Source organism: Stigmatopora argus, chromosome 8 (assembly GCF_051989625.1).
Source record: "Stigmatopora argus isolate UIUO_Sarg chromosome 8, RoL_Sarg_1.0, whole genome shotgun sequence".
Lineage (NCBI taxonomy): Eukaryota > Metazoa > Chordata > Actinopteri > Syngnathiformes > Syngnathidae > Stigmatopora > Stigmatopora argus.
This window is the reverse complement of record NC_135394.1, coordinates 5,157,583-5,169,932: the sequence shown is the minus strand read 5'-3', so window position 1 is coordinate 5,169,932 and position 12,350 is coordinate 5,157,583. Positions and strand designations below refer to the sequence as shown.

The following is a 12,350-nucleotide window of genomic DNA, read 5'->3' as shown; positions in this document are numbered from 1 at the left end:
AGGGGGGAAGAATTAGAAACATTTCTTCTCTTATAGACACAGACAGAAGTAGCTCTAAATGTTAGATTTAAATGGAAGTTAAGACAGGCAATAAGTACTAATTTAAGGCTTTTGGTCCAGTAATATTTGGGAGTTGAAAAACAGTCAAACATAATCCATCTTAGGAGTGACTATCAGAGCTTGCTACTTACAGAACTGTTTGACTGCAGGGTGGTGTTCAACTTTCTGCACAAGCAGCATTGCATGTCAGAGTAATAGTCTCATCCTACTTTTTAGGGTTTTGATATTCTGCTGGAATATTGATGAAGTTTCACATTCTATCAAATAGACATTCCAGCTGAATTAATAAGTGAATTCCATATGATGTCAAAGAAATTGAGCCACAGAAGCTGTAAATTAATGAAAAAGGGGGCATTTTGACTTACACATTTAATTTGTTCCGTAACCAAGGTGGCAACGTCATTCATAGGTATTAACATAATTTTCCCAATTGAAATTTTCTGAAAGATCACTAATCTGTGTCTTTTAGTTTATTCCATTGAGAGGGGGGTACTGATTTGTAATAAATAAATAAATAAATAAACAAGAAAAACCCTTAACCACGGCTGATCAATGACAAGAAAATATTTGGGTGCAAACGAATACTATGTAGTTACAGAGTTTGTTTTCAGATAGTAAATGTATGATTACATTTTTTTGGTTTCCTTAATGGATATTATGTGAGTAAAGCTTTTCTCATTCTCTTATTTGTGACAAACTAGAGCAACTGGCAGATTTCCAGAACTGGGGCTGTTGTAAAGTTGGTTGGTCAATTAGAACATAGCCATATATTGAGGGTGAGAAAGTGGAGAATGGTATTTCTTACTCATGTCATGGCGCTTATTTTTTTTCTTTAACAGGGATTGGAGTCAGAAATTAGTTTAAGTTCAAACACTGCCGATATACTGCCGAGCAAAGCATGGTGGCCCTAACTGTATTTGAGCTCTGGGTGTAAGATCAAAAACAGGGAGCCCTCCAGGCACCAGTTCAGGTCCTACGCTGGGTACGTAACCCAAAAATCCACGCAAGTAGGATTTCATCACTACAGTGAAATGTATGTCAAAATATTTTGTATTTAGAAAAAAATATATATTGTAATGATTCAGTTGCATGTATTATTCAGGTTGCAATGTCAATGTGAGGAGTATGGTGTTTTAAATTCTGTCCCTTAAAGGACTGTATGACTGACAGGAGAGTGTGGGGGAGGGCTGGGCGAGAGTGTGAAGGCTGTTTTGTTTTTGTTTGTGTCAGCTATGGCTTTCAGTTGCAAATAAACCATAGGAAACTAACAAAGTTGGTGATGTCCTTGTAGACGCTACAGTACATTAAAATGGAAAAAAAATGCTATACCTACCAGTACTGCTGGGAAGTAGATTAAAAGAAGGAAGGGAGGCTGTTAGAGCTATTGCTGAGGGAGCATGAATATGTTCGCCAACTTTGGCGACATAAGGTCTGTGTGAACACAAAACTGCTTTTGGCGACGTCTAGTATAGTTCAAGCATAGCGTTTTCACGCATCGGTTTAATTTTGGTCTGAACGCAGCATACATTTTTACTGATGCTCATCAGTGTCGCTTATTTTTTTAAGTTCTTTTTAATGATGTTAATCTTCGATTCCATGTTAATTGCTTTTCTCTTTGCTGCACCAGGATTAGTATGACACCCAACTTTAGTATTTTGGGTCATAATGTGAAAAAAGGAGGGCGAGAAAAGAAAATATACTCCCGGTGCACAGAAGCAGACAAGCCTTATGTACTAGTTAAGAAGAAAAACTGGTGCTGGGGACTAGATGGCAGTGGATGGCCGTAAAGCCGAAATGTCTTAGGTCAAGGACATCATAACTGTAGGACTCAACACCCAACACTAAAACTAAGTCTTTGGAATATACAACCAACTGTGCTACCTGGGGATGAATTAGATGAAATGGAAAGGTAATTCAAACTGCATAATCTCAATGGCCTCAAATTGGAATAATCCTTGCCCAATTGATTCGGTCGCATGATGAGTAACTGGCAATTTGTGCCACACTTTTTATTCTTATTCTTTTTTTTCTTCTAGTAGCTGATCCCAGATAGTGGACTCACAGTGCTCAGCTTGCTTGAGGTAATGATGATGCGCCGCTCATGAAGCATACTGCCGTAGAGTTGCAGCATGTTGTTGACATCCACAGCCACAAAGTATTCTGTCAGGTTTCTCTGCAAAGAAGCAAAAAAGGAGGGATATATGCAGGTACATAACAAAAAGTCCCTGTACAACATGTTACAGAAAAGTGTCACGGCTTCAGATGCTTAGAAGGTGTGCTCAGCAGAGACATACTGTACCCGGCTACAACCTTGCACCTATTACTTTGTTGTAAAAGCCAACACAGAATAAAAGAGTTTAAGATGAGTGCATGCACAGATGCCTAACAGAGAACCACTTTAAATATAAAAATCAACAGGGAAAAGTGCAAAATATGAAGGGTGTAATACCCATGGAAGTCACTGAACTTCAACATGAAATGTATCAGCACCAGGAGACAAAACTGAAACAAGAGCATGATGCAATAATTTCAAAAGATGACAAGTGTATCTGGTTAAACACGATTAGAGGCAGAGATGTTTCCAGAAGAGAGTGCTCATTTTATCTCTCTCTGTCTGGTTTTCCACAAATACTTACACTCTCTGGGATAGTTGGCAGTCCATTGATATCCGGGGCGATGAAGTAGGAATGCTGCGGAAAACACAAACATGCAGGAGAAAGAAGAGAGAAGGTCACAAGTGAAGCATACCACTCACATAGAAGAAAATGAGGGAAGAGGGGGTTGACTTTGTTCTATGATTTATAGCTCATCTTCAGTTCTGTCTATATGAATTGCTGAGCTGGTGTCTGAACTGTGGCACTGCTTTTATCGGGCGTACAGAACAGAGAAAGCTCAATAGAACCTCATCTCCCCACAGAAGCATACTGGGGTGATGTCTCTGGTGGAAAACGGAGTCTTTATTTAAGCATTAGAAAAGCTTGTGGAACGGCAAACACTTGTGTGTGCCAGTCTGCGCGCACACAAATACAGGTTGTTTAGAGGATCACAGAGCTGCCTGTCTCACTTTGGCAGAGCAGGGCAGTTTTGGTGTTCCGATCAAAGAGGCCGGAGAGTGTTTCTGTCTGGAGACGGGTAGGTAAAGCACCAACTGAACCGCACTCTCCACCTCGCTAAACCATCTGTTGCCAGAAAGTCCTTTAAACCCAGGACAAACTGGAACTTTGGCAATATCATTTGAATCGCACAATCAACAGTAACTATCATATCAAAATACACTTTAAAATGTTTAATGTTTGCTATTAGAATTTCTATTCTAACCTTGGCAGAGATAATTGAACAAAAAAATGTGAACACCACAATAATAACAGCACACTAATGTAAACATCCTTCCCATCATGCTTGGAGTATTAAAAAGACTGAAATTATATTTTTAGAGTGGTCACTATTGAATATATTCAAAATAATTTAATAAATTGATTATTCCATCGATTAATCCAATAAACCCATCAAACTATTGAATAAAAAAAATCATAAACAATTGTATATGTCATTATCAGGCCATTATTCATTCAAGTCATTCATTTTTTATTTACAATTAATATTATTAGTCTTTCCTATTGGTATTTTTAAATGACAAAATTAAATCACCCTTCTGTTGCACACTTGAATGATCTAGTATGAGAAATACCTCAACCTCATTTGAAAAGCTGTAAGAAAGCCACAGTTTTTTAAACACACTATATCAGGAGTTAGTAATATTTCATGGAATGAATATAAATAAAATACAATTATGCTTAGGCATATGAAAGGTATTGAAGAGTCAAAATGCATGTTTATAGAGAGCTTAGTCATAAGTATTAATGAGCAGTAAGTACCGTGTTTTCTCGCATATTAGCCGCCTCCGTGTATAATCGGCACCCTGAAAATTGCCTTAAAATCGTTGAATTTTACAATTTCTCTCATATAAAATGGCCCCTGATTCACAATTTGCAATTCCAAATTCATGGTTTTAATAGGGAGTACAAATGTGTTACTTTGAAGGGAAAATCTTGAGAAAAATCGCACGTGGTATTTCTGAGATACTGCATGAATTGTCTGCTGGATTGCACATTCCTAAAGGGTGTTGCCTGCACATAAACAAATTCCAAAGGGAAGCCACGTGAGCAGTACTAACCAGGAAGTGTATCCGTAGCGGTCTAGTTTAGGTCTAGGTAAGATGGCGGCACAATGAGCAAGCAATGGCAGGCACAAATAATTGAGTTTTTTCACATTTTATGCAAGATACGGTTTATTTTTTCTTGCATTTCATTCATAGACGCCAAAATAAATTTTGCTTAGCGTTTAATGTTTACCTTTTCTCTATTTTGAAATAAATGATCGTATGCAGTTTCGTGCATGTCAAGTCGAACATGTGCGTATTTAAGCTGTACCCTTGATTCAGTCATCATTTTTTTGCGACAAGTATGGCATATATGCGAGAAAATACGGTAAGTTTTATGTAAGAAATTTGAGTCACCCCCGAAAAGCCAATAGTTTAAGAGGGAGGAAGTCAACATTATGTTAGTAATGTGTGTTTTGGGATTGAGGACAACGAATAGTCAATTCCAGAGAAACTCATCATCTCTATTAACATACTTACAATGTATCCAAATGTTCCATTTTTCATTAGCTTTAGTCGAAAGGCTACCAACGGGGTAATAAACATTCATAGGAGACAGTGTAAAAGATTGTGCAAATCTGCGTAATTACGCAGGAAAATGCAAAGGTAAACAGCCTAAAATATTCCTCTCCCTTGTGTTTCTACAGTACAGTATATTACTGACAAAACAATTATTAACATAGTATTGTTAAAATTGCTATTTTCCCAATAGGGAGCGTCATTGTTGTTGCATAAAGCAAAAAGATGCAGCACAACAATAAAATGTGGAAAAATCCCAACTCTCATTTAGATGAGTTAATTTCTCATCTTAACTAAATATGACTTGTATTGTACTGGAACAGATATCTAAAATCAATTTCTATATGATGACTGTGTGACTACTTCTATTTCCCTACACTTTCTAGGAGTGTCAATACCAGATAGTTGTAGCTGATAGCAATAATGGTGAATGTTTTTACCAAATTTGATCAAATATACAAATTCTAACATCATCAAGTGGCATTTCATATTAATTTAAAAAATTATATCGACTAAGCCAAACCAATCAAAAACCTTCACAGATAAAAGGCACCTACTATTAACTGTCCTACAACAAGATATGTAGAGAACAAACACTTTATTATGCATCCCTTCTTTCTGTTCATGTGTTCTATGTGCTAGATTAGGTTTTCCCATTGGTCTACAAATCCATAGCATTATGGAAATAACAAACCAAGTTGCGAAACTCAAACCAAGCTTTTAACGGCTGCTTGCTCACTTGTCTGCTTTCTTCTTCTTCTTTCTAAGATATGTTTATACGAAAACATTGAAAGTGGGTTAACTGGATGAGCATCAAGGAGATTTTTAGAGCACAATTGCCTTTGCTTTAAACATAAAATGTTAAAAAGAAAAAAAAACTTTTGATATTCATGGTGAGAGTATGGCAATGTGGAAAGGCATTAATCATTCACAAAGTTTGATTGTTTTCCAGAGAAGAAGCAGCACACACCAAGGCCCAGGATAGTTTGTTTTTGTTATGTTTAAAAAGATAGCGCGGCTTATTTGGCCAGATTGGAAAGCTGTAGCTCCCAAGTGGTTAGTACAGCCGCGGTTTCACATTTCACAGCAGCCTCCTTTCCTCCTCCTCCGCCTCCCTTTCTGCCATTCACTCACCGGTTCCTTGCTTCGCTGATCTCTCAGTACTTGCCCAGTGGCAATATACAACTGCTCATTCTTGCACAATTGAGAGAGGGAGAGAAAAAAGCAAAAGAGGGTTCATACATGAAAGGGGACAGGGTGCCTTTTCTTGGCTAGCATGAGCTATGAAAAAAAAAAAATATCACACTTTTAGGGAATAACTCGCTTCATCAATTAATTATCAAACAAGTGGCTTCTCTAGAAAAAAAAAAGATGAATCTATCACCTCTGTTCTTGTGGCGTCTTTCCCTATGACGCCCTGAGATTCATAAGAAAAGATATTTGTAGCGCTGACATAAAGACTAAATCAAAAGGAATATTAACTGAACTTGATACGTCCCATATAGTTATGTTGATTGTATCATATTTGAGTCATTATTTTGTAAATCTATCTTTATAATTAGATGCTTATCCTTGAGGGGACCTGGAGTGTTTTTGTTTAATTGGCTATAAAAGGAGGAGAAGTCCCCAAGAACAAAGGCTAAAAACAATGAACGTGGGTGATGCTTTTATACAGTAGAATGGGGGATGAGCAAGCTTAACACAATAGTGCACAAAATGCTCACTGGAAACCATTACGTTAATGTCACCTGTTTGAGAACGTGTGTTCATGCATGAGATGGAAACACAGGAGGGGAGATTATCTCAATAGTTGACAAAAAACACTTTGATTTTGAAGAGTTTAGCTTTGTTAAACCGTTTCTCTTTTTGAGAAGTAGGAGACAAGATATGTTGTCAATTTTGGAACTGGTCATCGCACCAAAATTTGGTAGAGATATTTGTTCCAAACTAGAGTCTGGGGCCTTTCTTGTCTTTTATCTTAATTCTCCTGTTGTTCTCTATTTTACTCCTACGTTGCCGTCCCTGTCCTCTCACTCCTAGTTTGCAACTCTCCTCATTTAGCCACTATTTTCTGCCCATTTGTCTCCATGCCATCTTTCACCCATGTACTTTTTTGTGTCATGTTCTTTTAGCTTCTTTTTTTTAGTTTTTATTCTCATTACTTACTTTCTTTTCCTGTGATATATTTTGTCATTGCCTGTCTTTGCTGCTCAACTGTATAAGTCAACTGTTCTCACCATTTAGCTACCGCAACCAAGATGGCGCCGTTCAAGTGGCAGCCGGCGGCGGTAGTTCCGTCCACGCTTGCTCGTTTTGTGTTTTTGCTGCTTTTCTGTCTTAATGATTTGATTTGGTGATTCTTAATGATCCCATTTACTTTGATTTGCTTTGTACTTTTTGCTTTGTTGTTCTGTCTAATCACCCTCTTGCTACTGCCTCAATGAAATTTCCCGAATAGGGATGAATAAAGTTATCCAATCCAATGTTGATGCAACAGATGGTTACTTGCCAGCCCCGGCCGGTTACCATATTTTTTGGACTATAAAGCACAGTTGAAATCCTTTATTTTGGCTCAAAATTGACAATGCTCCTTATGTATGAATTCCTGTCCTGCATAAAAACCCCAAACCTATTTTGTTGGATTATAACTGTTTTATACTGATCCAGTGATCAAAAGATATTTTCATTTTTCCAAAAACCCACGAACAAAACAAACAAATGATAGATTTGTGAATAATACAATAACTGCAATGGCAAAAATAAATAACACAAATGCAGTGCAATAATGCCCTAATGTGCATTATAATCACATGCGCCTAATGTAAGAAAATAAACTTGTGCATTCGAGGGCACCTTATAATTCGGTAAACTTTATATTCATGTTTTTTTTGCCTGCTTGTACAGTACTCATCTATATACATGCACAAGTTATACAACATTTGAAAAAAATCTGTTTAAGATATGGAGTATCTAATTCCATTTTGTTGACATTTACCTTTGGTGCTCATTGGCAAATATGGCAACTACCATTAGTTGAAACCCGGTAGTTTCCCAGAGTTACTGGATAACTACAGGGAAAGGACTTTTATATAAAAATAATGTTGCCCCATTTTTATATTCACTATTCACCAAATACTTTGTATTTTGAATATTTGGTAAATACTCAATCGTCTAATCTGATTAAACGTAAATTGAGGAATACCACACCAGTCAGCAGCTGCTTTTAATATACTTGTAAGGGTGCACTAGGATTATACCTTCCATATGTAAAAAAATATATATATAAATAAGTTTGTTTTTTTAATTATTCTGTAAGAGCACATGCTTTGACATTGGGAAAAAGTAAACTTCAAGAATCTCAGTTGAGAAATGAGGCACTGATGAATGTTCTGTAATGTGATGGCCTTGTCTTTGATGGGAGAATTGAATATTTGGTTAAATGACATGATCTGATATGTTTGCTGTTGCTTGATAGAGATCTGTTCATTTGAGGGCTACTGAATTAAGAGTCTCAGTATTTTAATCATTCTAAAATTGTGGATTCAACATAATGCTGTGCCTGTGTTAATGTGGTGTCACTGAATAACCCAACGGCACATTTCAACAAGGTTCAGTATTTGCGTGAGCATTTCCACTGTATCCCTGGGGTAGAGAGACCTTTTGGGAAATCATACATGACAAAGTAGCTGGTGCCACTTGACACTTATACAGTATGTAATGGGATGCATGCGTGGGGAAAAATTGGAACTGTACAGAGTAAATTCAAAACGATGCTTGCACGAATTGGGATTAGAATTGGAAGTCCAGGAATTTTAAATAGGTTCACTGTTTAATCACTATCTGTAAACAATATTCAATGTTCAAATCCAATCGATCCATCTTTCAATCTTAGGGAAGGTAGAAGATATATTGAATTTATTTTTCTTACCACACTCAGATTGACTGGCGTGAAGGGCTTTGGCACAGGAAGATCGTACAGAGAGTTCAGCAAATCATTCAGGTCATTGTTCTGTGTGGGAGGTAGACAGATAAATGAGAATTGTGTACTTATTTGGTAGATGCCACTGTTAGTGTACAGTTGTTATCAAACGTTTAATACATTTTCATGTCATCAGTCTTTTGGTTTCCAGTTATTTCTACAATTTCAATTTTTATCTGGAGAGAGAGTGGAACAAATATTTATTTGTCACAAAAAGCATTCATGAAGTTTGGTTCATGGGGTTAACAGAAAATGTGACCAAATCAGAGGAGTCGAAATATACATGAACTTTGGAAAGGCCATTCTAAAACCTTGATTCTATCTAATGGCTAAATAAATCACTATTCCAATACAACTTATGATGTGTGTTTGGAGCCATTATCCTTGCTGGTGGAACACCTAACTGAGGACAAACCCACCCTTCAGGCTTTTATTCATTTATTTAGTTATTGTGTGTGACAAATGTATCTGTTCTAATATGCTCCCAGAGAAAATATAAGTTTAGAGAAACTCAAGAGAACCATGACATTCAACAACAAACAACAACACTATAGTTTCTACTATATTAATGAAAGTGCAATTGCCGGGCATCTAAATACTTTTCAACCAACAGCATCAGCGTAATGAGCATCGGCAAGGCTAAAAGAGGCTGGATTTCAGGCTGCAGATGCCCATTTTCCACCACTGCTGACTAACAGGCAAAAGGGGGCTGTCAATAATTAAGCAAGGGTTTCCCCCTCCACCCACACTTCAATGACAAGGGCTTTAAGAAACCTTCAGAGCTTATTTGACCACAAAACAGGCTCAGGAATTATTCCAGCGGCATTTATGAGCTCCATGACAAGACTGCTATTTATACTGCTGGGTCTCTTGCTGGAGATCAGAAGAGGACAACACTTTGCCATTTGCAGTTTAACTGCTATGAACACTGGGATTCTTCTTCATTTGATATGCTTTCGTCTCAGTGGACTTTACTTCGGTTTTGGCTGCGAGCCTTTGCTTCTTTGGGGAATGCGTAAATGTATTTACTGTATGTGACTGCACTAGTGAGCCAATATACATTAAGTGCGGAGGTGTGTAAGGGGGGGGGGGGGGGGGGGGTGAATTCTGTGTACGGGTGTGTGCAATCGACCAGCCTCCTGTCATGAGAGGCTCAATGCTCACACGCATGGTCAGCAACAAGGCCTGAGGAAACAGTTCATTTAGCCCTCGCCGTAAAACCCTCATTGCTCTTCTGTCTTCCCTTGTCTGTCAACATCTCCCTCTCGCCTGGAACGGACAACGGGGTAAATAGGAACCAAATGATGCACACTAACAGATAAGGCGTCCAGAATTGCCAGCAAGTCCTCACACACAAACTATCCGCTTTGACTTGGCTGCCTCCCTATTTAATGCACTATGCGAGTGAGTCAGTTTCAATCAGAGACGGTTTATTTTAAAACGCGGACGCAAGGCGCATGCATTCCTGATTGGGCTCCTTTAACAAGACTTTCTCAGAAGAAACACCAACTACATGACAAGTGAAGGCAGTCCCACAGCGTGATGTCTCTCCCTCCCTCTTCCTTTCACCTAAGCCCTCTCTGCGCTACATGTTGCATATTTCTCCATTTTGTTGCATATTTTACATTTTCCCTCCCTTTGCTGATATTTTGCAGGGAATAGTCAGGGGAAAAGACTTAAGTGAGTGGTGAACGATTGCGTGCACATTTGTGTGGTAAAGATTTGTTTTGCAGTAAATCATCAGGAATAACTTCCATTTTCAGATCAGTGTTTGGTCTATGAAATAACAAGGAAAATATACACAGCTGAGCCCAAGATGGCAAGCAATACACCAGTGAGTGCGAAAAAAAAATCTCCTGCTGTTTAAATGTATTTTTCATTCAAGGGGGCTGTGCTTTCATTACCACCTTCTTGTTTTCCTTGTTTGCACTTGTCAATCACTACCTGTACATCATCAGATAACAATGGGTTAGGTAATGTGCAAACGAGGTCATTACCAGATGTCGTGTAAGGTAATCTGCAAGGGTGTTCAGCAGCTTGTAGTAGATCTCAAACCATGGAAGATAACTGCAATTCAAAAAGAATGGCACATATATAAGTGAAACAATTCAAAATGTTTCTAAAGGAATTTACCCCCCAAAAAATCATGAAAAGTTCAGCAACTTGATTAGCAATATAAAAAGCATTGACTCCACTTTGCCTGAATGAGGGTCATGTGCAAAGTTCGTCACCTTCCATGTAAAAAATACCTCCCAAAATGTTGGTTTTAGAAATAGAAAAGTAAGGGTTAGGTCATGATTGAATGTAATAATGAAATACAATAAGATAAACACGCACCCAAAAAAATTGTATGATAACAAGCCTGTAAGGGGAACCCCAAAAATATGGCAAGAAAAGCTATCCAGTGCAGTGAACGCGCTGCAAATGAATTAAATATATATATTTAACTTTTTACTGTATCATTTTGCTGTGTAATTCAGTGAATGACAGGTGTCCAACCAATCATCAGATACGATGCAATTATGCTACGCAGCCAATCGCGGCATTGACAGTACGGCGTTAAGTGAGCCTAATTCTAACTCTGGTGAAGTGAATGCTGTACGTCGACTCCCCAAACCAAAGTAAAAAAACAACTGTGGTTCTTTTTACTTGAAATGGCTGTCGGAATATGTGCAAATAGAAGAACAAGCAGTGAAACTGGGTTTGATCTTTTCTTTATCGAGTGAGAAAGGTCCGCTCTGCAAAACATGCAGCGAAGCTAAAGTTGTGAGCGAGTTTTCCGATGGAAACATATGGACTAAATGGAAGCTAGACCAACTCAAGAGACACATTCAGCAGAAAAGTCATTCAAATGAACAAAAACGAAAATAAAAAGTAAGAAGGACAGACATGAAAAATAAGGTAAAATTTAAGTGACATTAAGATTGGATTGGATTGGATAACTTTATTCATCCCGTATTCGGGAAATTTTGTTGTCACAGTAGCAACAGGGTGAGGATGCAGGAATAGGAAAGGCATTTTAGACAAATAGATAGGTAAAAGTAAGTTAATGAATAAATACATGAATAAATATATAAATATGTAATACATAAATATATATAAATATAAATATATATAAAATATATAAATAAGCGTGTTGCTTAGCACATATATACATACATACACATAAATATACATGCATGCATGTATATTTATGTGTATGTATGTATATATGTGCTAAGATGTTTTGTTTATGAATATTTATCATTAAATTTTATTATGACTGGATCATTCATGGGTAGCAGAAATGCATCTGCTGATAGGAGGTGTAATACTGGTGTGTGGCCATTAAGAGCACTTTTGATGTTGCTCACAGTGGTCCTCAGTGTGCTCAGGGGAAGTTGTCTGTATGCCCAGACAGAGGGAACATTGGTTCTAGTTAGTATTCATCCATTTTTCATACAGCTTATCCTCACAGGGGTTAGGGGGATCCTGGAGCCTCTCTCAGTTGACAACTTTTAAAAACAGTTAATCAGGGGACTCCCTAAATTGGTTTCCAGTCAATCGCAGAACCCAGGGAGATGAACAGCCATTCACATTTAAACTCATACCTAAGGAAAATTTAGTCTCCAACCAACCTACCATGCATGTTTA

At 37.7% G+C, this 12,350-nt stretch overlaps 1 protein-coding gene across 2 annotated transcripts in view; it reads right to left on the bottom strand.

The window, feature by feature from the left end:
- Nucleotides 1-12,350, bottom strand: part of dennd1b (DENN/MADD domain containing 1B) — a 113,766-nt gene that overhangs the window by 59,214 nt on the left and 42,202 nt on the right. Inside the window, exons 6-10 of one of the 2 annotated variants that reach the window (XM_077606949.1) lie at nt 10,715-10,784; nt 8,667-8,747; nt 5,873-5,932; nt 2,697-2,750; nt 2,123-2,233 (exon numbers count right to left, since the gene is read on the bottom strand). In XM_077606949.1, the coding sequence (XP_077463075.1) occupies nt 2,123-2,233; nt 2,697-2,750; nt 5,873-5,932; nt 8,667-8,747; nt 10,715-10,784 (376 nt within the window). The remainder of the gene's footprint in view (nt 1-2,122; nt 2,234-2,696; nt 2,751-5,872; nt 5,933-8,666; nt 8,748-10,714; nt 10,785-12,350) is intronic. The other variant, XM_077606948.1, reaches the window with a different exon arrangement.